The sequence below is a fragment of the Aquarana catesbeiana genome, linkage group LG04 (genome assembly GCF_042186555.1).
Source record: "Aquarana catesbeiana isolate 2022-GZ linkage group LG04, ASM4218655v1, whole genome shotgun sequence".
Taxonomy (NCBI): domain Eukaryota; kingdom Metazoa; phylum Chordata; class Amphibia; order Anura; family Ranidae; genus Aquarana; species Aquarana catesbeiana.
In genome coordinates, this window is record NC_133327.1 from 235612695 (window position 1) to 235639237 (window position 26543).

Here is a 26543-nt window from a genome sequence, read left to right on the forward strand (position 1 = left end):
ATTGTCGGATCCCCAGCAATGTAGATAAAAATCATTGAAAAAAAAATGGCACGGGTTCCCCCCCAGTCCATTATCAGGCCCTATGGGTCTGGTATGAATATTAAGGGGAATCCCACACAAAAATGTAAAATAACAATGCGTGAGGGTCCCCCCAAAATTCATACCAGGCCCTTCAGATTTGGTATGGATATTAAGGGGAACACTGGGCCAATTAAAAAAAAAAAAAAATGACATAGGGGTCCCCCCAAAATCTATACCAGGCCCTTCAGATCTGGTATGGATTTTAAGGGCAACCCTGCGACAAAATTAAAAAAATGGCGTAGGGGTCCCCCCCAAAATACATACCAAACCCTTATCCGAGTACACAACCTGGTAGGCCACAGGAAAAGGGGAGGGACAAGAGAGCGACCCCCCCTCTCCTGAACCGTACCAGGCCACATGCCCTCAACATGGAGAGGATGCTTTGAGGACCACCCCAAAGCACCTTGTCCATGTTGATGTGGACAAGGGCCTCATCCCCACAACCCTTGCCCGGTGGTAGTGGGGGTCTGCGGGGCTTATCGGAATCTGGAACCCCTCTTTAACAAGGGGACCCCAGATCCTGCCCCCCCATGTGAATGGGTATTGGGTACATTATACCCCCACACATTCACCAAAAAAAGTGTCAAAATGGTAAAAATGACAGTAGACAATTTGGGACAAGTTCTTTATTAAAAAAATTTTAAAAACCTGTCCCGCAATGTCCATTCATCTTTGATCACAGCATCAGATGACCCAAGAAAAAAAAATGGAATAAACTCCGCCTCCATGGGAGGCTCTCACTAACGGAAGCCTCCTCGCGATGACAGCTGTTAAATAGCTGATGGCGGGGCCACCTGGTGACGTAAACGGTGACGTAAACGGGTTACCCTGTCCCCTCTGATGCCACGTAATGTCAGAGGAAGGCAGGGGCATTCGTTTACGTCACAGTGTGGCCCTCAGCTATATAACAGCTGTCATCGCAAAGAGGCTTCAGTCAGCAGGATCCTCCCATGGAGGCGGAGTTATTGCTTTTTTTTCTCGGGTCTCGGGTACTTTACAGGCATACTAAGGACACCCCCAGGCACGATATTTAAAGGAATATTTAATTTTTATTGTTTCACTTTAAGCATTATTAAAATCACTGCTCACGAAAAAAACGTCAGTTTTTAAAACTTTTTTTTGCATTGAAACATGTCCCCTGGGTCAGGACCCGGGTTATTATTCACTTTTTATGGCAATAACTTGCATATAAGCCTTTAAAATTAGCACTTTTGATTTTTCATGTTCGTATCCTATAGACTTTAACAGTGTTCACTTGTTCGTACAAATTTTTTGCCTGTTCGGGGGGGGTGTTCGGCTCATCCCTATTAAGCATAAAGCTTGGGCATAATAAAGAGCTGGTCCAGGTATAATACAATGTAAAGTCATAGGGAGTTAATATAATGTGCATTACCGGATATAACCACGCTTCATCAATTCAATATTATAAATGAATACCCATAACTAAATCCTTACATTCCCATTATATTTATATGTCCAATATTTAGCTGCACAAAATTTCCAGCTAATATAAAACTCTCTTACCTCAAAAAGTGTAGTTCACTGCAAAGTGCAATCCTGTAGGTATACACCCTATGTCTGTGCGTTTGGGCTGACCCACACCCCCCTAAATACTCTTGCGATGCACGCCCACACCTGCTTGCACACAGCAGTGGGTGACATCACACATGACATAAACTCTCTGTATCTGTGAAGGTGCCGGACCCTTGACCATATCCCCAAGGCATACTAGATGGGTGGTGCCTCCTAAATGGTAGGCTACGCCCCCTCCAGAAGAAAGCAAGGTGTGAGAGGGGGACTGTGGGCATGGCCACCTACACACAAGAACAGGTGGGAGGGATCTGGGCAGAACCACACCCACCACCTCCTAAGAGAGGGACCAAAAAGGTCTTTCTCCTGGGCATCCATGTGACAGCTGTTAAATGTTGGATTTACCATCACTTCCTGACAATGGTCACCAAGATAGATAAACAGAGGGCAAATCTACCTTGCAGGGACACAAACAGCAATAAACACATGGCAGCAGCTCTAAAGCTGGGTACACACAGTCCGCATATTGGCCGGTTCAACAGGAACTGCCCGAAATTCAGACCATGTGTACAGCTGTCCTTGCAACAGAAGCAGGTCTAAGGACTGGCTTTTGTCAAAGGGACATGCTGGAAAACCATTATCCGATCAGCGCTCGCAGTCAATGGCTGCAAGTGCTGATTAGTGTGTTCTGGCCTGGGGGGAGGGGGGACACAAAGGCAAAGCGGGAAAGATTGCTGCACTAACATTGTTTAGTCAGTACAGTGATATCTCTTTTTTTTGTTTCATTTAGCCCACAACGGGGGGCTCGCCGCAGAAGAGGATGTGACTTCCTCTTCTGTGGGTCCTAAGGTTCTGTGAGCTCGATCGATCTCCAACTTGTGCGATGGAATGTCAGGGATAATCTGAGAAAATCTTGTACTACAGATGTGGTGTCCGTGATCGATTCTGGGAGCCCCCTGATTCTGAAGTTCTCCCTTCTAGATCTATTTTCAAGATCATAGATACAAGATAGAGCAGTGTCCAGCTGATCTTGTAGCACCTGGATGTGGTCAGAGTTCTGTCTGGAAATTGTTTGGTCAAGTTTATCTTCAATAGCTTCCATCCTTGAGCCAAGGATTTGGAAATCCTGCCTGATGTCTCCCGTAATTTTGGCTGCACTCTGAACTAAGCCTCTGTCCAATAAGGCTGACAGTTGGGAAAAGAGATCAGGTGCTGAGAGCAGTGTGTGGGGAGTTATGTCTGTCAGTGCAGGCCCGTTTGCATTGTGAGGCGATGCAGGCCCCATGGGAGAGTGTAGGAGATCCTCCATTGATTGTTCAATAAGGAATTCTGTGGATGCAGGGGAGTGAGCCATGGGCATGAGGTTACTCACAGGGGTCCCAGGAGGTTGAATGCATAAGACAGCCTATCTCCAGGGCTCTCCTCAGCATTCTGTGTGCAAGGCAGCATGGCGCCCGCCATCTTGGATTCAGCCCGCTCTGCCAAGGCTCTGAACTGCGGCTCAAGGTCTCTCCTGAACGATCCCACGGACATGGTTCTGTGCCCCAGCTATTCCGCCAGTGCATGGGGTGGGTATAACGGCCCCCGGGGCTCCGGATCCCCCGCTACGTGCGTCGGGTGGTTAAGGCAGCGCGGAGCTCCTGGCTTAAGCGGCCATCTTGGAGCGGTCCCACAGTTCCTACTCTTTAAAATTATTTCATATGTAACTGACAGTAAGCAGGGGTGGGACCTCAGAGCACTAAAGGGCCTATTTATAAAACAGTTGTATAGTCTTAACATGGCAATACATGGCCATATCCTAAAACAGAATGTCCTCAGCAGCATTGTGTGGATAACACTGAAGAACACAACAGGCTCCACAATAAACTACTGTAAAAACTATGGCCAGGTGCAGTGTGAAGTATTTACAACAGTGCTGAGCAGAGAGAATGGTATTTGGTAAGTGTTTTTTTTAACAGATTTACTGAAATCATATTGGGGTTTAGCTGCCAGCTTTATATAAATTCTTCTAAGTGAAATCCTTCATCAAGACAGGATTCACTATGATGCAACCTAGGCCAGCTGCTTTATAGAATATTATGTGACACAAGTTAATTAAAAATTCAGAAAGTTAATTTATAGGAATGGGTTAAAAAGGGAAGCATTCCAACAAAGCTTTGAGCTGTTAAGGTAATTAGTAGTGCCAGATGCAAATACTTCCCATTCAGTGGAGCTATGGGCTGAAAATCTTGCCTATTCATTACTTTTGTATCGTACAAAGTGAGGCTTTAAAATATGACCATCTGCTACTAGAAGACTGTAGTAAATTCAGACAGGGAAATGGGCCTATGGATAGTGATGAGGTGTATGCACTTTGCAGACTTCTCCACAGAGCAGACATTGGGCGTTATTTATGAAAGGCAAATCCACTTTGCACTACCAGTGCAAACTTCAAGTGCAAAGTGCACTTGAAAGTGCACTTGGAAGTGCAGCCACTGTAGATCTGAGGGGGACATGCAAGGAAAACAAAAAACAGCATTTAGGCTTGCACATGATTGGATGATAAAATCAGCAGAGCTTCCCCTCATTTCAGATTTACCCCTCAGATTTACAGCGACTGCACTTCCAAGTGCACTTTCAGTGTAATTTCAAGTGCACTTTGCACTTGTAGTTTGAAATAGTAGTGCAAAGTGGATTTGCCTTTCGTAAATAACCCCCATTGTTTCAGAGTATTGAAACAATGGGGCTTTCAATTGCAGGATAGGATAGACAAAGCTGACAGACTGCATAGGGAAAGAATAAGATTAATTTGGAAACAGTATCTTTTTGCTTCCTAGTTCCTTGGGCAATCAACACCTTTGTTACCTTTATTATTTTGTTGGTATTAATTGTGGACTCATTTGTCGTTATTTTTATTTTGTTGTTGATTTAAGCATATGACCTCTGGAAGCTTTTACCCCCTTCACGACCAGGCCATTTTTTTTACTATTCAGCACTGTGCTACTTTAACTGGCAATTGCTTAGTCATGCAACACTGTACACAAATGAAACATATCCAGGACATCCTGGAGGGAAAGGGTGTAAACCTGGTCTCCCTTCTCATCTCAGTCCATGATCTGGCCGAGAATAAGTCCTACACCTGAGGGGACCTGTCCGTGGTTCTGAAGGTCAAAGACACCAGGCTCAATCGCAAACTGTCGATCACTGAGTTTGTGCTGGTCTTCGGCATGTTTAGGGACACGTTGTGCTCGGCCAACCCCAGCAGCAGAGAAGAGATGGATTTGTACCTCCATGCCGTGGTTGACTTAGGGTACAAATATGGAGGCTCTGCGTTTTACGACTACCATCGCTTGCTCGCAGCCAAACTTGCACAGGTTCCAAACCAGAACGAATTGGAGCATCGTGGACACCGAGTTGTTCTGCCACCAGTTTGCGGGTCTGCGTTCCCTGCTTTGCATCGTTTGCCAGTCCTCCACGCACATGGCAAACTGGTGCTCTAACACAGATGGCAGACATTCTTTGACCTTCCCCTCTACCTCTAGTGCCACTCAAGGCATTCCTGCCCCTATGTAACATCCTCAGGTGGACAAGTTGGAATGGCTCGTCCAGTTACTAGGCAAGACGCCTATTTGCAACAACTTCAACGATGGCACCTGCAGCTGCAACCAATGCCGACTGCTCCACATTTGTGTCAACTGTCATAGAGCTCATCCCAAGAGCACATGCAGCCTCAAGCGTCCCAACTCATCCTGACTGAGCTGGGTGAACGTATGGTGGCTGAACTTCTACCTTTCCTCTCACCCGTCACCCGCATACGCACTATTCCTGGTGCGTGGGTTTATCTCCGGATTCCACACGGGGCTCATCACCCTACCCCACACCACCCATGAGTGCAGGAACCTCCGTTCAGCCTCCACTGACGAGCAGGCTATTGACAATCTGTTGCAGTCCGGGCTGGACCAGGGATTCATTATTGGCCCCTTCGCTAAGTCGCCATTTGAGACTTGGAGAGTTAGCCCTATTGGGCTTGTCAAGGGCAAATTCTAAAATAAATTACGTTTGGGTTACTACATGTCTGCACCTCATTCCTCCCACATCCCCAGTCTTAACTCACTGATTCCTTCCGAAGAGTTCTCTCTCAAATATTCTCTCAAATATGCGTCCGTTGACTTAGCTGTACAGTCCATCATTTGTGGGCGGCACAGTGGTGTAGTGGGTAGCACTCTCACCTAGCAGTAAAAAGGGTCGCTGGTTCGAATCCCAACCACGACACTACCTGCCTGGAGTTTGCATGTTCTCCCTGTGCCTGCATGGTTTTCCTCTGGGTACTCCGGTTTCCTCCCACACTCCAAAGACATACTGGTAGGTTAATTGGCTTCTGTCCAAAAATTGGCCCTAGTATATGAATATGAGTTGAGGACCTTGGATTGTGGGCTCCTTGAGGGTAGGGACTGATGTGAGTGTGTACTCACTCAGGTTGAACTGGATGGACTGGTGTCTTTATTCAACCTTACTAACTATGTAACTATGTAACTATTACCGTAGGCATGGGCGCATGGCTGTCCAAGCTTTTAAGCTTTTACCCATTGAACCTTCCTTGTGGCAGTGGCACGGCATCATATGGAGAGATTCATACTAGTTTGCTACCAAACTGACCTTCAGCTCAAAGAGCAGACCATGGCTCTTCGATACGTTTACTCAGTCCCTCACCTGGATCCTAACCCACCAGGCGCAGTGCCAGAAAGTCATCTATTATTATCTATTACCTGGACGACTTCCTTCTTATCGAATGGTCCGATGAGCCCCCCTCAGATTTAGACAAATTAAGGGTAGTGTTCAGCAACCTCCACGTGCCCATAGCGGAGCAGAAAAAGTGGAAGGCCCCGTGCAGTCCATCACTTTCCTAGGAATCACCCTTGACACCTGCTCTATGCAGGTCAGCCTACCTCCTGACAAGCTGTCCCGGATTATGGCGATCCTTTACGCATTCACCACCTCACGAAGTTGCACCAAGAGACAGCTGCCGTCCCCGTTAGGCATGCTGAAATGAGGATTGTCCCTTAGGCGCGTTTCTTTATTTCTCTCCTCCTGGTCTTCCTTTCTCACGCACAGGACCCCGATCAAACCATCAGGCTAGACCAGGCAGCTGCTGCAGATCTAGCAATGTGGGACAACTTCCTTGAGAACTGGAACGGCATATCCATGTTCATCCCAGCAGCTTCAGCCTTCTCACCTCATATAGTAACAGATGCAGCAGCCTCCACTGCCATTTTTGGCACCCATTGGTTTGCAGGTCTATGGCTGCAGGAAATCCTCCTAGGCCCTGGGTTCAGCCAGACGTCCTCATTGTTCGAGCTTTACCCTATCATCGTGGCAGCTCAGGTCTGGGGACACACCTGGGTGGGGCAGATGTGGTCTTCGCCACTGAAAACTTAGCCATGGCTGAGATTGTCAACAAAGGCAGGTCCAAGTCCCTGGCCATCTCGTCCTTCCTACGCAGGTTGGTGCAGATATCTCTTCACTACAATTTCAATGTGCTCAATTTTCCTTTGTATTTCTTTCAGAGACCCCGGAGCCAACCCATGTTGGACTGTACAACACTGTCAGACTGTACCTAGCTGGCATCCAGCATTTCCTCTTCCTACAAGCCCCTGGGAAACCCTCATTGTTCGCAATCCATGCCTTACTGCATGGCATCCAGAAACATCAGCCAGTAGCAAACGCTTGCCCATTTCAAGTTCCACGTTCCGGGACATGTCAGCCATCCTGTCACAGTCTTCTTTTGCATTGCTGCCCAGGCTGGTCATCCAAGCAGCTATCTACCTGGCCTTATATGACTTCCTACGGCCAGGTGAGTTCACTTACACTGTTGCCAGGTGCTATGCACTTACAGTTGCCAGGTGCTAAGCAGGTGCCATCTGGCCTACCTTCAAGACCATTTTGTCCTACATCTGGCAGTGTCCAAAACTCATCAGTCCGGCTCTGGGGTCAACATCAAATTCTTCCAGACGCCCAATGAATGGTGTCCAGTAGCGGTTCTGGACCAGTTGTTATCATCATACCTGCCAAACCAGTCTAGCTCCAGTCCTTTGTTGCCTTTTCCTTCCAGCCCACTAACAGCTAGCCAGTTCATCAGACATGTTCGCATCCTCCTGGCTAATTTAGGCCGCAACCCTAACTAGTTTTCCGGGCACTGCTTCCGGATCAGAGTAGCCTCGGCCGCCTCCTGGCATGGGGTGCTGGGTCATGTCAGCAGAAGCTTAGGCAGATGGAAATTCACCTGCTTTACCCGGTACATTCCGAATCCCCTGGTTGAGATGTTGCAAGCCTTCACCAAGCTTACCCAATAAATGTCATGTATACCAATAAAACAGCTTTCCCTATCCTGGTATTTTTTGCCCCCTTTTTGGCATACCGACCAGCTGACCAGGGCACACCTCAGGTCTCTGTTATTTTGTGAGTCTAGTGGCGTCTTTATGTGGTTTCACATCTATCTCAGTTGGAGGGCTCCAACCATAAATTAGAAGGCCAGTATGGTGGCCTGATTTTACGGGAGGAGCCCTGGGGGGATATTTAAGCAGCCCACTCACCTGTGTTCCTTGTCGGTTCCAGTGCGCGATACCCTCCCTCCCATCCCATTTACAGGGCACTTTCTTCACATCCCTCTTCTACAATCAACTATTACCTATCCTGGGTATGCCTCCTTTTTGTTGTACTGACCAGCTGACCAGGGCACACCTCAGTATAGTAATCTGACCTCTGTCAGGTTTTTATTGCCATCTGTGTTCCTGCTTGGGGAGTCCTGACAGCATATGAGGGAGAGTTTATCCAATAAAGACATAGGCAAAAAAACTTTTTGTACAGGGATCACAGGGTGTACGTGAGGACAATGAGGACCATTCACAACCTAGAGCACCAGAGAGAAGAAAAGAGCACTGTCTGCTGAGCGGGTGAAATATTACAGCCTATACATCATTCCCCAGACCTATTGAGCATTTAACCCTTGCTGTGGGGGGACACTGTATTTGTTGGAGTTCATTTTTTTTTTTTTTTTAATTCTTTTATTTTCACACTGAGTGGGTACAACCAGTTACATAGTGATTTATATAACAGTGTCAGAACCAAGCATACAGAATACAGGAGTAAGTTTGTAATCAAAGATAACAGAAACAATAGGGTCAAGATATATGATAACTGACATTTGCACCACAGTCACAGTTTGTGGGGATTATACCCCGGCACAACACTACTGCCAAAGTATGGGACCTCGGTGGTGCTCTAGTATCTTCGTTGCTTGATTCGGTACTGACTCCCTTAAGTGTTAGATTGCATCACTCAGTGATAGATAATGTTTTCTCATAAAAATAATAAAAATAATAGGGTAGGGAGCTGAATGGCTATGAAGCCCAGACATGGGACCACATGAGAAGGTAGATGGTTTTAGGATTTTCTTTGTATCTGGCCATAGGGAAACCCATGTATGAGAATGCGTTATAGAGAGACTAAAACCCCCGAGGGAAATTAAGAAATATGACCGGGATAAGGGGGGGGGGGAGGCAAGGAGGGGAGAGGAAACAGGAAGGGTATTGGAAGCGGGAGGTTAAGATATTAGAGAGAAAGAGTGCAGGAAGTAAGAGAATATGAAATATGAGATATGAGGTGTATTGACCCCTGCCTGAGGTGTATAACTGGTTCATTCAGTTAACTGGATTGCGCCATTTCCTGAAGATATGTTTCCGTGTATATAAAGTGCTGCCAGGGTCTCCATGTTTCCCCGAAGGTCTCCTCCCTATTGTGTAGGGTAGCCGTAAGGTCTTCCATGTCCCTTAATTCATTTACTTTCGTAAACCACAGGGATTTCGTCGGTGGTCTCTCCGATTTCCAGCACAGGGGAATGCATGCCTTTGCGGCATTCAGGAGTTGGATGGTGAGAGAGGTCTTATATTTTTCGATGGGTCGTTTTGACAGATGGAGCAGACAGGCTGCAGGGTTCCCCTCTAGGGAGACACCTGTGAGGTGTCCGATCGTGCGGGCCACCTCTATCCAGAAAGGAGCAAGTTTGGAACATGACCAGAAGATGTGCAACATCGTCCCCTCCTCAGCACCACAGCGCCAGCAGAGGCTGGGCACCTGAGGGAAGAAGCGATGTAGAATGGTTGGGACCCTGTACCAGCGTGTCGTGATTTTATAACAAGTTTCTTGCACCCTAGTTGCAATGGAGGATTTCTGGGCAAAATAGAGAATTTTTGTTGGAGTTCATTTTTAACAAAAAGGCCACCTTACATGATTCTTTACACTTTCCAAAGATAACACACTTTTTAGGTACCCGTGACAATTTTCTCATATGGCTGACACAATCTAATGTCAATGGATTACCAACTGACCGTGCCTGCCTAGGGCTATGGAGGAGAAGCAATTGGACATTATAGAAATCTTGTCCCTCTGACAAGCTGGAACCAGAAGTGTCTGCAGCCAGCTGTTACAGCAGTTATGGAACAGGAGCTTCTCTAGCTGCAGGCTTGCTCTTTGTGCTTCCGGCAGCCTTATCATGCTTGTGGCAGAGTGGGGTATAGTAGTGTAAGTCAGCTCGCATTCATACCAGTGGTTAAAAAATCTTCTTTTGCAATTTACAGGTGATGGAGAATTTATGTAGTAGAGTATATACTTTTTCCAACTGCTCTGGAGTAGGTGAGACATTATGCTCCTGTTCCCAGTGTTTGACATAGCTGGGTGTTTTGAGGAAAAAGTTTAACAGTATGTTGTATGTGAGTGGGAGTGGAGCTTCCAGTAAGAGAAGTTCTTCTAAGGGTGAGAGATCTTTTTGAACTATGGAATAGTCAGGATATGAGGCCAAGGCTGAACTTCTTAGTATTTAAATCAGGAGAGAATAGTCAGTCAAGCCCTTTATTTCATTTTTAACCCCTTCATACCTAAGCCTTTTTTCTGACACTTGTTGCTTACACGTTAAAATCAGCATTCTTTGCTAGAAAATTACTTAGAACCCCCAAACATTATATATATTTTTATAGCAGAGACCCTGGAGAATAAAATGGTGATCATTGCAATATTTCGTGTCACACTGTATTTGCGCAGTGGTCTTTCAAAAGCAATTTTTTTGGAATGAATACACTTTTGTGAATTAAAAAAAAAAAAAAGAAAACAGCAAAGTTAGCCAAATTTATTGTATAATCTGAAAGATGATGGTATGCTGAGTAAATAGATACCTAACATGTCATGTTTTAAAATTGCGCACACTTGTGGAATGGTGACAAACTATGGTACTTAAAAATCTCCAAAGGTGGCACTTTAAACATTTTTTACGTGGTTACCAGTTTAGAGTTACAAAGGAGATTTTGTGATAGAATTATTGCTCTTGCTCTCATGATCGCGGCGTTACCTCACATGTGTGGTTTGAACACTGTGTACATATGCGTTCACTTCTGTGCGTGAGCACGAAGGAATGCGGCGTCCTCAATTTAAAAAAAAAAAAAATTACTGTCCCTTTAATTTTTTTTTTTAGTACTTTTATTGCTGTCACAAGGAATGTAAACATTCCTTGTGACAGTAATAGGCAGTGACAGGTACTCTTTATGGAGGGATCTGGGGTCTATCCCTCCTTTGCACGCCAAGTTTGGTTGTTTTGAATACTGTCATTTTTTAAAATTTGGCGCCTTTAAGGCTCCAGTAAACAGGAATTGATGTCATGACATCGATTCGGGGTTACTAGATCTGAAACCCACTCAAAGCCGATTCCGGCTTCGTTTGGGTCTCCAGCCAGTCGGCGGATGCGCCAGCAGGTCTCTCGGGCCTCCCGGTGGGACGGGAAAGCCCGGAACGAGCCATGGAATATATGCTTGCACTAGTTGTTTTAAAACACTGATTCATTTGCAAAAAGAAAAATGCCTTGACTTTTCTTAATAAAATAATATATTTATGAGCCCACTTACAGTCCAGTACATACGTTATGGTATCTTAAATTACATTGCACCGAGTGTTAATGTGTTGCTCCTAAAGTTGATTATTACTTTGAATGGGCTGGTTAATGCACCACCAAATGTGCATGTACCATTTATGGCAGTGCACCACAACATACAATAGTGTTTTGCACTGCAATGCAAATCTGCTGGCAAGGTGCATAGCAGATCACATCACCCCAATGCATGTAACGCACGTGCCTGCACAAAGGAATCCAGGTATGGATTTTTTTAAACATCGTTACATTGATCTAGCTTGAACTAATGTAACTATGTATATACCATACTTGGCTGATGCCCCTGGAAGATAGAAATCGCTGCCTCTGTAAATCCAGGAAGTGAACAGGCAGCAGCTTCAGCTGCCCACAGTTAAAATGGTTGCAGCCAGACTCCGTGGAGGGAGATTTCTGCAGCATATTTGGCAAGTACAGAATCACAGTATGTATAAAATAATATGCAAAGTGGTTGGAGGTAAGCTTCAGAATGGCAAAGATGTTTTTAGTACCAATTATGTGAGCAGACTGCAGTTCCTCTTTAAAGTGTATTTTTTTTAAAAACATTTGCGTTTGTAAAACTGCTGCACAAATAACACGTGGCATAAAAAATTGAAACTATCACCATTTTATTCTCCAGGGCAGGGGACTCAAACTGGTGGCCCTCCAGCTGTTGTAAAACTACAAGTCCCATCATGCCTCTGCTCCAGTAAACAGGAATTGATGTCATGACATCGATTCCGGGTTACTAGATCTGAAACCCACTCAAAGCTGATTCTGGCTTCTTTTGGGTCTCCAGCCAGTCGGCGGATGCGCCAGCAGGTCTCTCGGGCCTCCCGGTGGGACGGGAGAGCCGGAACGAGCCATGGAATATATGCTTGCACTAGTTGTTTTAAAACATCGATTCATTTGGAAAAAGAAAAATGCCTTGACTTTTCTTAATAAAATGATATATTTATGAGCCCACTTACAGTCCAGTCATGCTTGTAACTGTCAGCCTTGCAATGCCTCATGGGACTTGTAGTTTCACAACAGCTGGAGGGCTGCCAGTTTGAGACCCCTGCTCCAGGGCCTTTGTAAAAAAATATATATATAATCGTGGGGGTTATAAGCAATTTTCTTTTGGGGAGATTTTCTTTTACTTTCTATCTTGAAGATGCAATAGAAGGTGGGAGGAAATCTTCCAAAAGTAAGGGGGACTCGTCACTAGAACAATTGTCTCTATTACAAAATTAGCCCCCACCACTTGCTCTTAATACAATACTAAAATTTAGTAATTCCACTCACTTTCTGTCTGGATTACTATGGCCATGAGGACAAATGCAGGGGACAATGGGGACATAAGCTGCAATAAACAATTGACAGATGGATCTAACCCTTCTCCAGTATATCAAAAACTAAAAAAAAAAAGTTTAAAGTAATTTGTTTAGTTTCATTTCTCTGCTTTTTTATACATTGTTTTTTTTAGTAAATATATTTTAACATTTTGACCTTTGTCTCTCTGTTCCCTAGTTTAGGAGTTTTTCAAATCAATAGTCAGCATATCCGATATATCAGAAAGATAAGCTTTCAAATATTTTAATATTAATACACTTTTGCAATAGACAGGTGCACTTGCATTGCAAAGTTGTTTTTAATCTCATTTGCTTTGTTTCCTAATCTGTGTTCTTTCACCAACTTTCTTCTATCCATCTCCTGGCTCTTTTATGTTCCCGCTCTCATAACTTATTAATAGGAAGCTGTCGACATCCTGCTGTGTCTTTTCCTGCTAACACTGACATGCTGCACCTTTTTGCACATCAGCTGACTTCCTTTTTTGCACATTATGGCTAGTTACACAGTGCTAATGTGACTTCAGAAGTGAAAGTCATAAATCATTGATGAGAACATCAGCTGAACTGCCTTTTTCATCACAAACTAACAGCGCAGCATCACATCAAAAGTAACTTGGGTACATCAATGGTTATGTCTTCTAGATAAAGACAACTTTGAAGGAAACTGATCATAGTTTGAGGTGCAAAAATCATCTGCGTTGGATGTCACTAGTATTATTAATAAAATAATAAAAATTGATTTCAAAATTTAAATTGAATCAGGCTTTGAACTTCATCATGCTATTCTTCTTTTCTAAGTATAATGCAGTCAATGAGTAGGATAGGGGAACAAAATACATTTGTATATTAATAAATTTGTAGTTTATATTGGAAGCAAGGTATAAAATTTTACCCCTTCATGACCCTTCATGATCAGGCCATTTTTTGCTATTCAGCACTAAGCTACTTTAACTGGTAATTGCGCAGGCATGCAATGCTGTACCTAAAGTGAATTTATATACTTTTTTTCACGCAAATAGAGCTTTCTTTTGGTGGTATTTGATCACCACTGGGTATTTTATTTTTTGCAATCAATTAAAAAAAAAACAGAAAATTTTGAAAAAAAAAACACAATGTTTTTTTACTTTCTGCTATAAAAGATATCCAATAAAAAAAAAAAAATCTAATTTCTTCATAAATTTTGGTCAAAATGTATTTTGCTACATGTTTTTGATATAAAAAAGAATCCCAATAAGTGTATATTGATTAGTTTGAGTGAAAGTTATAGCACCTACAAATTATATACTGTTTACTGGAATTTTTTAATTTTTTATACTACTAATGGGGGCGATCAGCGACTTATAATGGGACTGCGATAGTGCGACGGAAAATCTGACACTAACTGACACAGTGGGGAACTGACTAACTGCCTCTGACATCCCCACTGACATTAATACAGTGATCATTGGTAATACTTTACACTGTCACTGTACTAATGACTACTGTCATGAATCATTGGCCAGGACTTGCTGACAGGCTCCCGCTGTGTACAATCATAGTCGGCGCCGGACAGTGGACATGCATGAGCGCACCCTAAACCCGGGAGCAAGCAGTGACTTTGCTTTGTCTACAGTGGCCGCTCTCCCATAGTATAATGCGTAATCACCAAGTGGCTAAAACTCTGCCTCCAATTATTTTGTATTTAATATCCCTCCCTGTTAAAAAAAAAAAGTTTCCAAGCAGTCATTTTCATGCTTCTGCACTGCATTCTTCATCCTCCTCCTATCTCAGCTGCCTCTTCTGAGTTGAATGATGACATCATTCAACATGATTCCTGCGAGCCCATGGCAACAAGGACAAGTCTCCTGGGGTGCATCATCAAACCAACCTGGGCTCTATGTAGAGAACTCTATGCTGTTCTTTTTTTGTACAGATCCAAGCACTGCCTATGCAGAAGGAAGAGGACCCCAGGATGTCACATGACATCAATAAAGACAGTACAAAAAAAGCCTGTATACAAAAATTGTAAAAGGTATGTAAAAGGTAAATATACAATAAAAAGCTAAAAAATCACTTCAGGAGGGTACTCCAGTGAGGGATTGGGGTTTGCCCAATCTGTTGGGTATTTATCTTAAGTTTAGTATATTTTTTTGGAAACAAATAAATGCCAGGAAGGTACAGTCACAACAACACCAGACACGGAAATATTGGCACAAATTCACATTCCAAAATTGTTTTCACCACAATCCAATGTGTATAGCATACATATAAAGATAGGTCACAGTAAAGGACATCCCTTAAAGTGTATCTAAAGCCATTATTTGATAGGATAGTGAGGTTTTAGTTTTGACCAGAACAGAAAAGGAGAGGAAAGGAAATCTTCCAATTTCTTTCACTGACAACTGGGAATGTCCCTCACTTTGGAGAAATTTCCTCACGCATTCTGTTGTGTTGAAGGAACAGGAAGTGAAGATTAATTTCCAGATGCAGTACAATACATATGGCAAAAAGAATGAGATGGGTTTTAATCATTTAATTCTTTATCCACAATATAAAAAAAAGTTCTAGCTTCAACTAAAGGACTTACTTACTAGGAAAGAATGCGCCAACTAAGTGTAGCTTTATAGACTTTAATAAAGGTGAAAAAGGAGTGTTACTCACACATTGTAAATGGTCACAGGCACATACAGAATGACACTGCACATCAATCATATCGACATCATGGAGGGGGAGAGGGAATAAGCGAACATCAACAAGAGACCAGCTGGATAACAGGCAATCAGTCTATGGTTGGGTGCTCTGGTCCCGGAACTTCCTGGTCCCGTGGTCCAGTAGAATGCACTGTAGGGCTGGCGTGACTTCACTTCCCGAATATGATGCGGGTACATCGGCGACGCGTTTGCGGAGCATGCGCTCCTTCTTCAGGCTGCTCCTTTTCACCTTCTTAAAGTCTATAAAGCTACACTTAGTTGGCACATGTGATCTTTCCTAGTGCCTTCATCCTGAGCCACTTCTTGCTCCCACACAGAGCTGCCGCTTCAGTAGGTTTTATATGGACATGTCTGAACTTATCCATTGATATGGACTACATTTGATTTATTTATTGCCTCATTGTATCTTCTTTACCAGAGCTTCAGACTTAGACATAGGGCCTATATTTGCACCAATTGTTTATCTGTTTCGTTTGTAAATGACTTACATACTTTAAGGACTAACCCTTCTTAGGTCACGCCAACTAATTCCCACTGTGACATGTTTGCTTTTTTTTTTACTCTCAAAAGGGTTTGCGACTAAATCATTTTGAAGATTGTTGTCTATTATAACATGCACTTTAGTATGAGACCCCTAGTTTAGGATAACTAAAAGTGTATGTAAATACAAAGCAGTTAAACACAACAAAAAAGGACATGTAATGCTAATACAAATGCAACACAATGCATGCTGAAAACAAACATATGGATAATAATGTGATACAAAGGAGCATGTAGCATTGGTGGTGCCTAAAGAGGCACCAAAGTATAGATATATGCAGGGTACTATGCAATCAAAAACTAGAATGTGGAAGGCTCAAATGTTATGCCAGTAAGAAAGATGATACAGCAGTGACAAAACCTGTATATAGAAGATGATTTCTTGATGTATAATATATAGGATTGGAGTGGGTATGCTGTAACATAACAAGTCAGATAAAACAAAAAAACTGACATAGACAAAAAATTTAACAAAGTCTGTACTGGTTTCTTTCAGAGCCTTTTCTGCTATAAAAACTGATTTTCTGCTGTATTCCTACCTTGTGTTTATTTGATTGTCTTGCTCAGTTTTTAGCTTGTATGTATTTGTTTGGTAGTCTAAGAATTCTCACAGAGACCCAATTTATGTAAACTTTCCTCTACTGCACATTCTTCCCTTTAATGTTCTATAAAACACATACACACACACTTAGAAGACATACTTGTATTAAAGCAGGGAGAAAATTTTAGATATAATTTGTCTAAGCAAACACTCAGGTCTGATTTTGGATCAGATCAAACTGGCCAACATTAAAGCTGGTTTTAATTGAAATGTCTAGAATAAAACTAATAAGGCATATGCTATAAATTGCTTTACCAACAACAACAAAAAAAAAATCTTCATCTGCAGACATTATTTTGTGTGATGCCTTCATAATGAAAGAAACCAAACATTTTACATACCCACAAATAAAAGACCCACATCACAAATTTAATAATCTTTAGAGTGATTTAATCATGTTTCTTGTTTTTGTACAGTAAAATACATTTGAATGCATGCTTTTGGTTAATAGGTTGAATATACATAGATGCTAAATTCATGCAACATGGCAATACCTGAGGTTATTATATTCTTTTTAAAAAAAATCCTTTTTCTTATATTTTTTTATACAAATCTGTTGCTTTTGATGATCAAGATAATCATACTTTAAAAATATAGATTTCTCTTTTTTGTTCGGGGTGTACAAATATCATATTGCGTGTAGAATGGTAGAATAGTCATTTTAAAAAGTTAGGGAGACAAACATGACCAAGAAATGCACCTTATGGAGCAACACCATCTCAAAAAAGGGGTACAGTTCAACATTACAATGAAATGAGTTGCAACTGTACCGTTTAGTTGAATGAGATCCGAGAATAACAACATGGTTTCTCTACTAATGTGCGAAAATTCTCAGATTTTGGTAAAGAATAGTCTTTGTCTATTACAATCATTGAAGTGGGAGAAAAGACTGCACATATTTAGATGATCATTAGGCTGAAACCTTTAAGTGCTCTCTAATAATGGCTCTTTGCTGCGCCGTTTACTTCTAGAATACAATTTGTGTTCAGTAATTATGTTCTATGGGCTTTATGAAAAGGGGGTTATACTGTAGTAAGGCCACATATTTGCTTTAATGTTAAAATTTTGTTTGAAATTAATCTGAAAGCAGATCACTCTGGCAGTGAAGTCATTTTGATGACTAATGTGGAAGTACAATGGTTTCTAAATTCCCTGTGAGACCCAATGGAAAATAACCATTTGGAATGTATTCAAGGGGCCTTTATACATGTCTAGCTATAATACACACATCCTAAACTCATCATAATTCTATTTAAAAATTACCTTTTACCCCCTTTAGCACCCCACAAACAATAGGCTCTGTTTTTAAGGCAGCTGTGTATGTGTTTGCACTGGGCACTATTATCTCAGGGGTTTTAGATGTCTTATAACAGTGAGGAGTATAAGAAGGTTTCTCCCTGGGGTGTTGGTATGAAGATTATATTGGGCCAATATATGGGAATGAAGTATGCAGATCAACAAAATCCCTACAAATTACTGACTTCAAACCTTTTTTCTTTTTAGTTAGAATAACTTTTGGCTTTAGTTTTGCTATGCACTAAACAGTACCTGTGCATAGTGGTTGATGTATGCTCTTTTTTGCTCCCTTTACATATGTCCCAGTTCTCCAGCATTCCCAAGAGATCAGTTGTTAAAAATCTGTGTAAAATATTACTTTACCCATTTTTTTTTACCTCCCCTCCCTCCTCATTTCCTAATTTGCTGGAATTTTTTACTTATTTCCTTATTGGTTGATATTAGCCAAAAGAAAAAAAATAATCCAACTAATGGAGAAAGAAGGGATAATCAGACTTTTGAAGGCAAAGTTTATTTTTACAGAGAGTTTCACAGCTGCTATCTAGTAATTGCTAGAGAGATTGAGATACAGTGCCTATATAACCTGTGCATTGTATTGTTAAACAGTATAGCACAAGGAATTACATGGGTCATTTTAAGATACCATGCATCAACAATAATTTATGGGATTTGACTTTACTCCATGGCCTGTGTTCTTCAAATCCTGCTTCATTAAAATTTATTAAACTAACATCAGAAGCTCAAACTGAGAAACTTAAAATCATATTTTAAAGAGTTGTTGGTTAAAATACCTAAGGAAGGATGGGAATATGCCATAATATCAAAAGTTATTCTTTGTGAGCTGCCTTGGGTCAAGGACTGCACTAAGAGAGCAGTAACCCATAGCAACTAATCAGAAACCATCTGTCATGCCTGGTTTAACCTGCTGAGAGGTGAAATTTGTGGGTTACTGCACTATTTACATTATGATGCAACAAAAACTGCAGGCTTTACATTTGAGAGCCATAACCAATTACCATCTTGTGGAGTCATCACTGAATCCCAATATACCCAAAGCCAAGTCTTCCTCGTTAAGACATGTTCTGAACATTCACACTTATTTCATTAAAGATAAATGCATTGCTGCTCATAGTAACACATTAAAAGATTTTACTTCGAGCCCTGTGATATTTGATAGGAAATCGTGGTTACATGTGTATATTTAGCTAAAATGTTATCTATGAGAATCAGTAGCTTTAAAAATAGCATAGCAATCAAAGACAAGTTATTTTTAAGCCAGACAAGGCAATCACAGCTTACGGGAGAGGCGGAAGCTAATCAGAGAGAGGAGTGAGGCTGAAGGGAGAGAGGGGGACCCAATGACATCTGGAGGACATACAACTCCTGCTGTAGCCTAAATATGTCTCTAAATAGATTAGATCCAGGCTGAAAGTAAAGGTGGAATAAGATAGGGACATATTATCAGTACTGTCTTGATGTCTACAAAACCAGTGAATGATAGTTGGCACAGCATGTACTAGCATTATCCTGTAAACACCATTAATATAGTAAATTTAAAACAAAAAAATGGGATCTCTTAAAATAAAAAATGAAATAAAAATTAAACCCTGACATCTTCTTAGCAGACCTGTGGTACAGTGATGTCTACCTGGCAACCCTTGTTTCCCATCCATGTTGTTTTCATGGCTTCACATGGCAGCCTAGGGCACAAGCAACATGTGGATATAAAATATATTAGGGTGATATTTACATGCTTACCTTTCTTTTCCATAGAAATATGAAAAACTTAATAACAAATATAACTTTGTGCTGGTTAACTTGTCCTAAGGGACATCACCACTAACTGTGGGACATGAATGCTCTTGATGGCTGTTGATCACACTGCTTTATATATGTATTACATAAGCATTATGTATTATGTATGGTATGTGTAACATTTATCTCCATCTTATTATTATTATTCTAAGCACAATTTAAATATACTGTATGGATTTATGGAGGCACAAGTGGTCCTACATAGGACCCCTAAAATCTGAAGGCCTGCTTTACACTGCTGTGATGTATGGGTGCATAAAAAGAACAGATAGACCTGTGCTTTATAATGGAAGCATATAAAGCAGACAATACTGAAAAATGTATTTCAGACTGGTTTTTGTAGTGCAGGAAATTGTGGGAAATTAAGTTTTGTTAGTAGCATCTGTGAAGTGGAATGTCTGTGCTTTAAAGGGGTTGTAAAGTCAAAAGGCTTTTTATTTTAATGCATTCTATTCATTAAGATAAAAAGCCTTCTGTGTGCAGCAGCCCCTCTCAGCACCCCTAATACTTACCTGAGCCCCCTCTCTGTCCAGCGATGTCCATGAGTGTCTCAGTTATCCTGGACTCTCCCTCCTGATTGGCTGAGATACAGCAGCGGCGCCATTGGCTCCCACTGCTGTCAATCAAAGTTAGTTAGCCAATTAGGAGAGAGAGGGGCTGGCGCCGAACCACAACTCCATGTCTGAATGGACACAAGGAGCTACAGCTTGGTTTGGGTGCCCCATAACAAGCTACTTGCTGTGGGGGCACTCAACAGGAGGGAGGGGTCAGGAGCAAAGAAGAGGGACCCGAGAAGAGGAGGATCTGGACTGCTCTGTACAAATCCACTGCAACAAAGCAGGTAAGTATGACATGTTTGTTATTTTTATAGAAAAAAAACAAGACTTTACAATCACTTTCAATAATATATTATGCCATTGCTAATGAATATATTTATAATTGACTTTGGACGTAGAACCATTTAGGTCTCATCTTAACCTCTTGGGGTAATATTCTAGGACATACTATAACTCAGATATCCTGAAAGTCTAGTTTTATGGTTATAAGATTTTCTGGCACATGTTTACTGTATCAATTATATACTTTAAACAGACTCAACAAAACATAGTTTTGACCCTCCACAGTCCCATATGGATCACCTTTAATTAAAACATATTTTAAAATTTTACTTTTTTTTAAACAATTTGTCTATCTTTGTTTGGGATAAGTAAACCCACTGTGTAATTTAACATACTGCCAACCAGATACATGATTGTTTTTTTATCCCGGATCACAGACCTACTCTGATGATCCATCAAGTGCAACAGTCAGAGTGCATTATTATTACCATTTAGTTGCATGGTCGTAGAAGCATTTGTTGGGAAGCTTAGCAATAAAGCAAAACAGTCTGTGCATTTGTGTTAAAGGAAATTTCTGCTTGTTTGGCAGTGTTCAAGTAGGTCTTGACCCGTGTAAAAACTTATAGTGTAGTCTTGGTCATTCAAAACTGCTTGACCAATTAAATCATACCAATTGCTACGGTTAATCTAGAGCAGTGTCATTTCTATATCAGATAGGGTTAGCCTGTTTCTTTCTAGGTATAACTGGACTAAGACATTAATTATATTCTGTTAGTCACTTGCTAACAGGGCCTGCAAACTATAAACTAGACTAGTACAATTTTAAGAGACTGCTAGTTAAAAAAAAATCAAAATGAATAGTCTAACAAGATCTACATGAGCAGACACATCACTGACAATCGCAGGATTTTGTTTTAAATGCTGAAACTATAACATAAAGGAAGATATACTGCTGGAAAGAACAGGGGCTTATTTCATAAGATAAACAGTAATGTACAAAGTGCAGTAACCCAAAGCAACCTGTTTGAAATTATCTTTCCCTTTTATAACTAGAATATGCTTAAATCTGATTGGTTGCAATTGAATCACTGCCATTGATACATAATTACTGCTTTCGCAATGTTTTTCTGAAATTGCCCAGCTGTTTAACATGCTTCTATCTGACTGCTAACACTGATTAAATATTCAGAGAAAAAAGTCTAATAGATAGGCATATAGGATATATTATCAATGACCCATGCTCTAAAATAGTTCTACTGTGTCTCCTAGTGTCTACTGTGCAGAATACATATATACCTTTTCAAGCAGATGGTTTCTATAGGTTCTTGACATTACTTTGGAGCTGATATCTGTTTTATTGACAATTTTTCTTGCTGAAGATTTCCAAACATTCATTAACCCCCATTATTCTTAAATAGGTTTGTGTTATTAGCATTTGCTTACACTTTCTGACCGGTATAAATTATGATCTGTTTCCAAAAGTTTGCTTTTATACTTTAAAACTTATGAAGAAAAAGTGAGAATTATCTTAAAGAAAGCACACATGTATTATTACTGGAGCACCCTTGGGTCCACATGAAGCTGGTAGACCCTTTACAGCTCTTCCACTACCGAACAGAACTGCTCATCTCTGGTTTAGATTATGTCAGTTTGCATATGGTTTTATATTAATTTTTACCAGCATTTTTAAGAGTGTACATAATTCATGATCTTAGTGGATAAAAATATCCCTATAGAATATATTTGGTCCTATTTGCCATTTTCAGGCAGATATTTAAATCTTTCATTACTATCAGACACTAATGTCATGCATAATTAAAACTGACTAAAGTGCAAACATATAGTTACAAACAGGCTTGGTACAGCCTCAATCAGTGCAACTTTCTTTTTGTATTTGTAAAGTTATAATGAATTTTGGCAGTTGGTTATACCTGTGGACAATACCTCATATATCAGTTAACAAAGGCATTTTTGACAACAACCAACTTCAGACTCTTGATTACTGCTGTATATTGAGGTGCACTGGATCTTATAGATGGTATTCCTTGGAAGGTACCTGCTTACATATATAATAGCAGGGATTGCAAAGTGTTGCTAATAAAACTACTCCACATCTACTAACATGTATAAAGGTCATACAGGTTATGAGCAATCATTGTATAGTTGGTATAGATCCTCATGCACTGGCCAAGAGTTTTCCTTCTTTGTACTGCAGATGGTCATACAGTAGTACTAAGCTCAAGTACAGAGCAGCACCTTCTAAACACGGACATCTGATGTAGTATGGAAGAAATACATCCAGAATCTGGACTAGTTTGCTGTATCAAAGTATCTAGGACTCTTTTGAACGCAGTCTGATCAGTCTCATAGATATCTAATAAAAGATAATTTCTCTGAAAATGGTCTTTATTGGAAAGGCATATTTTATTCAAATGTTCATAAAATAATGTAATCTGCAACTCCTTGCTGTTTGTGCTTTTATGTCAGATGTAACTGAGCAATCTTTGGGATAAAAAGGCCAAGTTATCATCTGATGGAAGTACTGAATATCATGCCCATCTGAATCTGCAGCAAACACTTGATTTGTAGAAAAGGACGTTGAGGTCCAGTCATTCATGATTCTATATTAAAGGCTCTCAAGAGAATATCCAGGTCTCCCACATTGGCAGCATGAAACAGTTCTGGCTGGTCCATCATAGAAAGGGCTATTCTGAGTGCAGCCCAAATATTGCCTGAGATGACTGGGTGAAGAGACTGCAGCTGAGTCCTGCTTTTCCTCTGCAGGCTTAGAGCTGTAAGGAAGTTGCTAACAGCCTCTCTGCAAAGACAACATATCAAAGGAAAAACATATAAAGTCAAAACCACATTCATATGCTAACGTGATACTTCTAAATTAAAAGAATGCAGATTTTAGAAAGCACTGTTAACAAAAGACAACATTCTACTATGCCTTCATCATTTTTACGAAGAACTAAAATGTTTTCTTTTCTAGATATGGCAGTCTTCCAGATCACAATCAAACATTTGAGCTTCCCTTTATCTTGAACAGTTAACATATGGTATTAAATGAACATGATAATAATGGAAACTAGTTATTAAAGCCCAACTCCGAAAGAATAAAAAAATCCACCCTTGCAGTGGGGACCCCTGCACTTCAAAGGTTATTTGCTTGTTTAATCTAGGGGCAGTGGATTAAGGGAAAAATACTTACCTTACGCCTCACTCCAGCAGGCTCCCTTCAGCACTGTGACTGATCCCTGCAGCTGCCATTCCTGTCCTCCACTTCAGCTGATCAAGCTCGGGACTGTGCATGATTGGCTGTTTACACGTTCAAGTTAAAAACTTGAAGACCAAGTCATATATAGATGTCCTGTGGATGGTAAGTGGTTAAAGTGGTTGTAAACCACTTTAATCAAGCTCATTAGCACAATGTAATGAAGGGTAATGTACTTATACCTATAGCTGCAAATTCACCTCTCCAATAGTCTCCTTTAGCCTCTCTTGGCCCTCCTAAAGCTGCCAGTCCATGGGCGTGGCTTAGGACGGGAACATTGGTAGATGAAGACAGGACATCATGCGCTATCTGCAGCTATACACAACCACCAACAACTTGCACATCAGTCTGTAAGTCTCAAGAGAAGGGGCAGGTTGTCTCAATGGTTTGCCTGGTGTCAGACTAAATCAGTGTAACAGAGCAGGGATGATTGATGGAGAACAGGAGCACTTGTAGGTGTGAAACTAAGCTGGTATAATTAGATTGTTTTATATTCTCTAGGTATACAACCATTTTAAAATAAGCTTATGTACAGTGCCGAAGTTTTACAATGGATCACTGCACAGACTTTGACAAATACAGAAAACGCACTAAGATTAAAATAAGAATATGCATGCTGCTTGTATTTAGACAATATCTGCCTACCAGAGATTCTAACCTTTCCTTACTCTACCCAAAACTCAAATAAAAAGATTTAGATATAGATTCGCAATGCAGTTTAAAATGTTAGGTTCTTGTTACTGACCTGTGCGCTCCAAGGTTAATGCAGCTTATTCCTAAATTATATCTGGACCTAATAAATCCTGGCTGTATCTCCAGGGCTTTTGAATAAGCCTCTACTGCTTCTTCACTTTTGTCTCCATTGGCTAGCGTTGCACCCAGGCGGTTCCAAAGTGAGTAGTCCTGGCAAAGAAGAGTTAGTACAAACTCTGTTTTTCAGTTCATATTCAGCTAGCAAAGATGAATGTAACATATATCTAAAATATTTCTTAGTAATGTGCAAGTCAATTATTTTGTCTCTAATGACATCTACATGTATATGTATAGTATTTATCACTAGTCTAGCTATAATGCAAACCTAAAAATATATCATGAGGACATTAAAGTCCAGTTGATGCTCCATACCTTTTTAACTTCTTATTGTCAAATACCTCTGCAAGTTATAGTTTTTTGACTGATTGTTGCTTGCTGATGTCCAAAACACCCTTTTCTCTCAGTGAAAATGTTGCACTCACCCTCAATTGTTTTGTGCCGTTATAGCTTAATTTTAGTCACGCCCTTCAGCACTAGTGTCTTTATGCAGACCTGAACTGCAGAGGAAAACAGGGGGCATGTCTGAACAGCAATATTACTGAGTGTTGATAACCTGGTCTGGCTAGTCAAACTCTGGTGGCTACTGGACTGCACACTGCTGTTTAGACAATGTTCACAGCAGCTGTAACAGGGAGGTAAGTCTATGAAAATGGGGGTTGTTAGTACATTGTCTATATGACTGCGTATCTGTTGCTATGAGTTCAATTGGACTTTAACTTACACACATCTGCCACACTGCCAGGCAAAATGATGACTCTACTATTTCTTTTGTGGTTGCCAACATTATGGTTCAGATTTGCTGCTTCCTGGATCACTTCCTTGCTAATTGGAGAGAAGTGACGATCCAGTGAAGAAAATGGGGGTGGAAATGTGACAACTGTCAGACAAAACGGCATATACTGTCAAACTGAACTATTTGCCTGGAGTTGTGTTTTAATAAGATCAAGTGATTCTAAAACAAACAGAAGGAAATGTAATATTGTGTGCTCCATAGGGCAGTTGTTAAAGAGTACATAGGGTCACCATGTCAAGGAAAGACAGGGGCAGGGAGCTGCTTTTGAACATATACACTTTGAAAGCCTTTAGCCCGGGTTCACACCTATGCGAATTAGATGTGCGTTTCCCCGCATCTAATTCGCATAGTAGGAGAATGTGACTGGCTCCCTATGGAGCCGGTTCGCATATCTCCGGGGCGGCTGCGGAGCTCACTGCACAAAAACGCTGTGCGTCTTTGGCTCCGTTTCAGGGCCAAATTCAGGCATAGAATCGGCCCTGATTCGTCCCTGAAACAGGGAACAGGGACGCACAGCGCTTCTGTGTGATCAGCAGCCCGTTATAGTGTGAACCCGGGCTGAGTGTTATTGATGCTGTGTATCTGCTAAGCATTTTTTTTGTTGTTTAAATTATTTATTTATTTTAAAATATACATAGGGCATAGCTGGGGTTAAGAAGAAGTGAAGTTGGTATTTAGAAATTCTTCAGCTTCATGAACTTACATCAGGTCGGACCATTAAGGCAGAGTTGAAAGCATCTACAGCTCTATCAAACTCCCCACTTAGGTTAAACAAAACTCCGAGTCCAGTCTGCAAGTCCGGGTCTATTAGGTCCCCATTCTGATGTGCTGCCTCTAGATACAAATCCTTTACCTCTTCCAAGGAAACACTGAAAATATAACAATTCAAATTAAGTAAAGCAACCCATACAACATAGGAGATTGTGGTCACGCGTATGATTTAACTTGCATTATACCATTGTTGCGATATATCATGGCTTAGTAGTAACAA

General features: G+C 41.1%; 1 protein-coding gene across 4 annotated transcripts in view; it reads right to left on the reverse strand.

Annotated features, from left to right (window-relative positions):
* Positions 1-17090: 17090 nt before the first annotated feature.
* PEX5L (peroxisomal biogenesis factor 5 like) overlaps positions 17091-26543 on the reverse strand; it is a 364561-nt gene continuing 355108 nt past the window's right edge. For all 4 annotated transcript variants that reach the window (XM_073626273.1, XM_073626275.1, XM_073626272.1 and 1 more), the window contains 3 exons: positions 26256-26421; positions 24692-24849; positions 17091-23490 (listed from right to left, as the gene is read on the reverse strand). In XM_073626273.1, the coding sequence (XP_073482374.1) occupies positions 23286-23490; positions 24692-24849; positions 26256-26421 (529 nt within the window). In that variant the 3' untranslated portion in view covers positions 17091-23285. The remainder of the gene's footprint in view (positions 23491-24691; positions 24850-26255; positions 26422-26543) is intronic.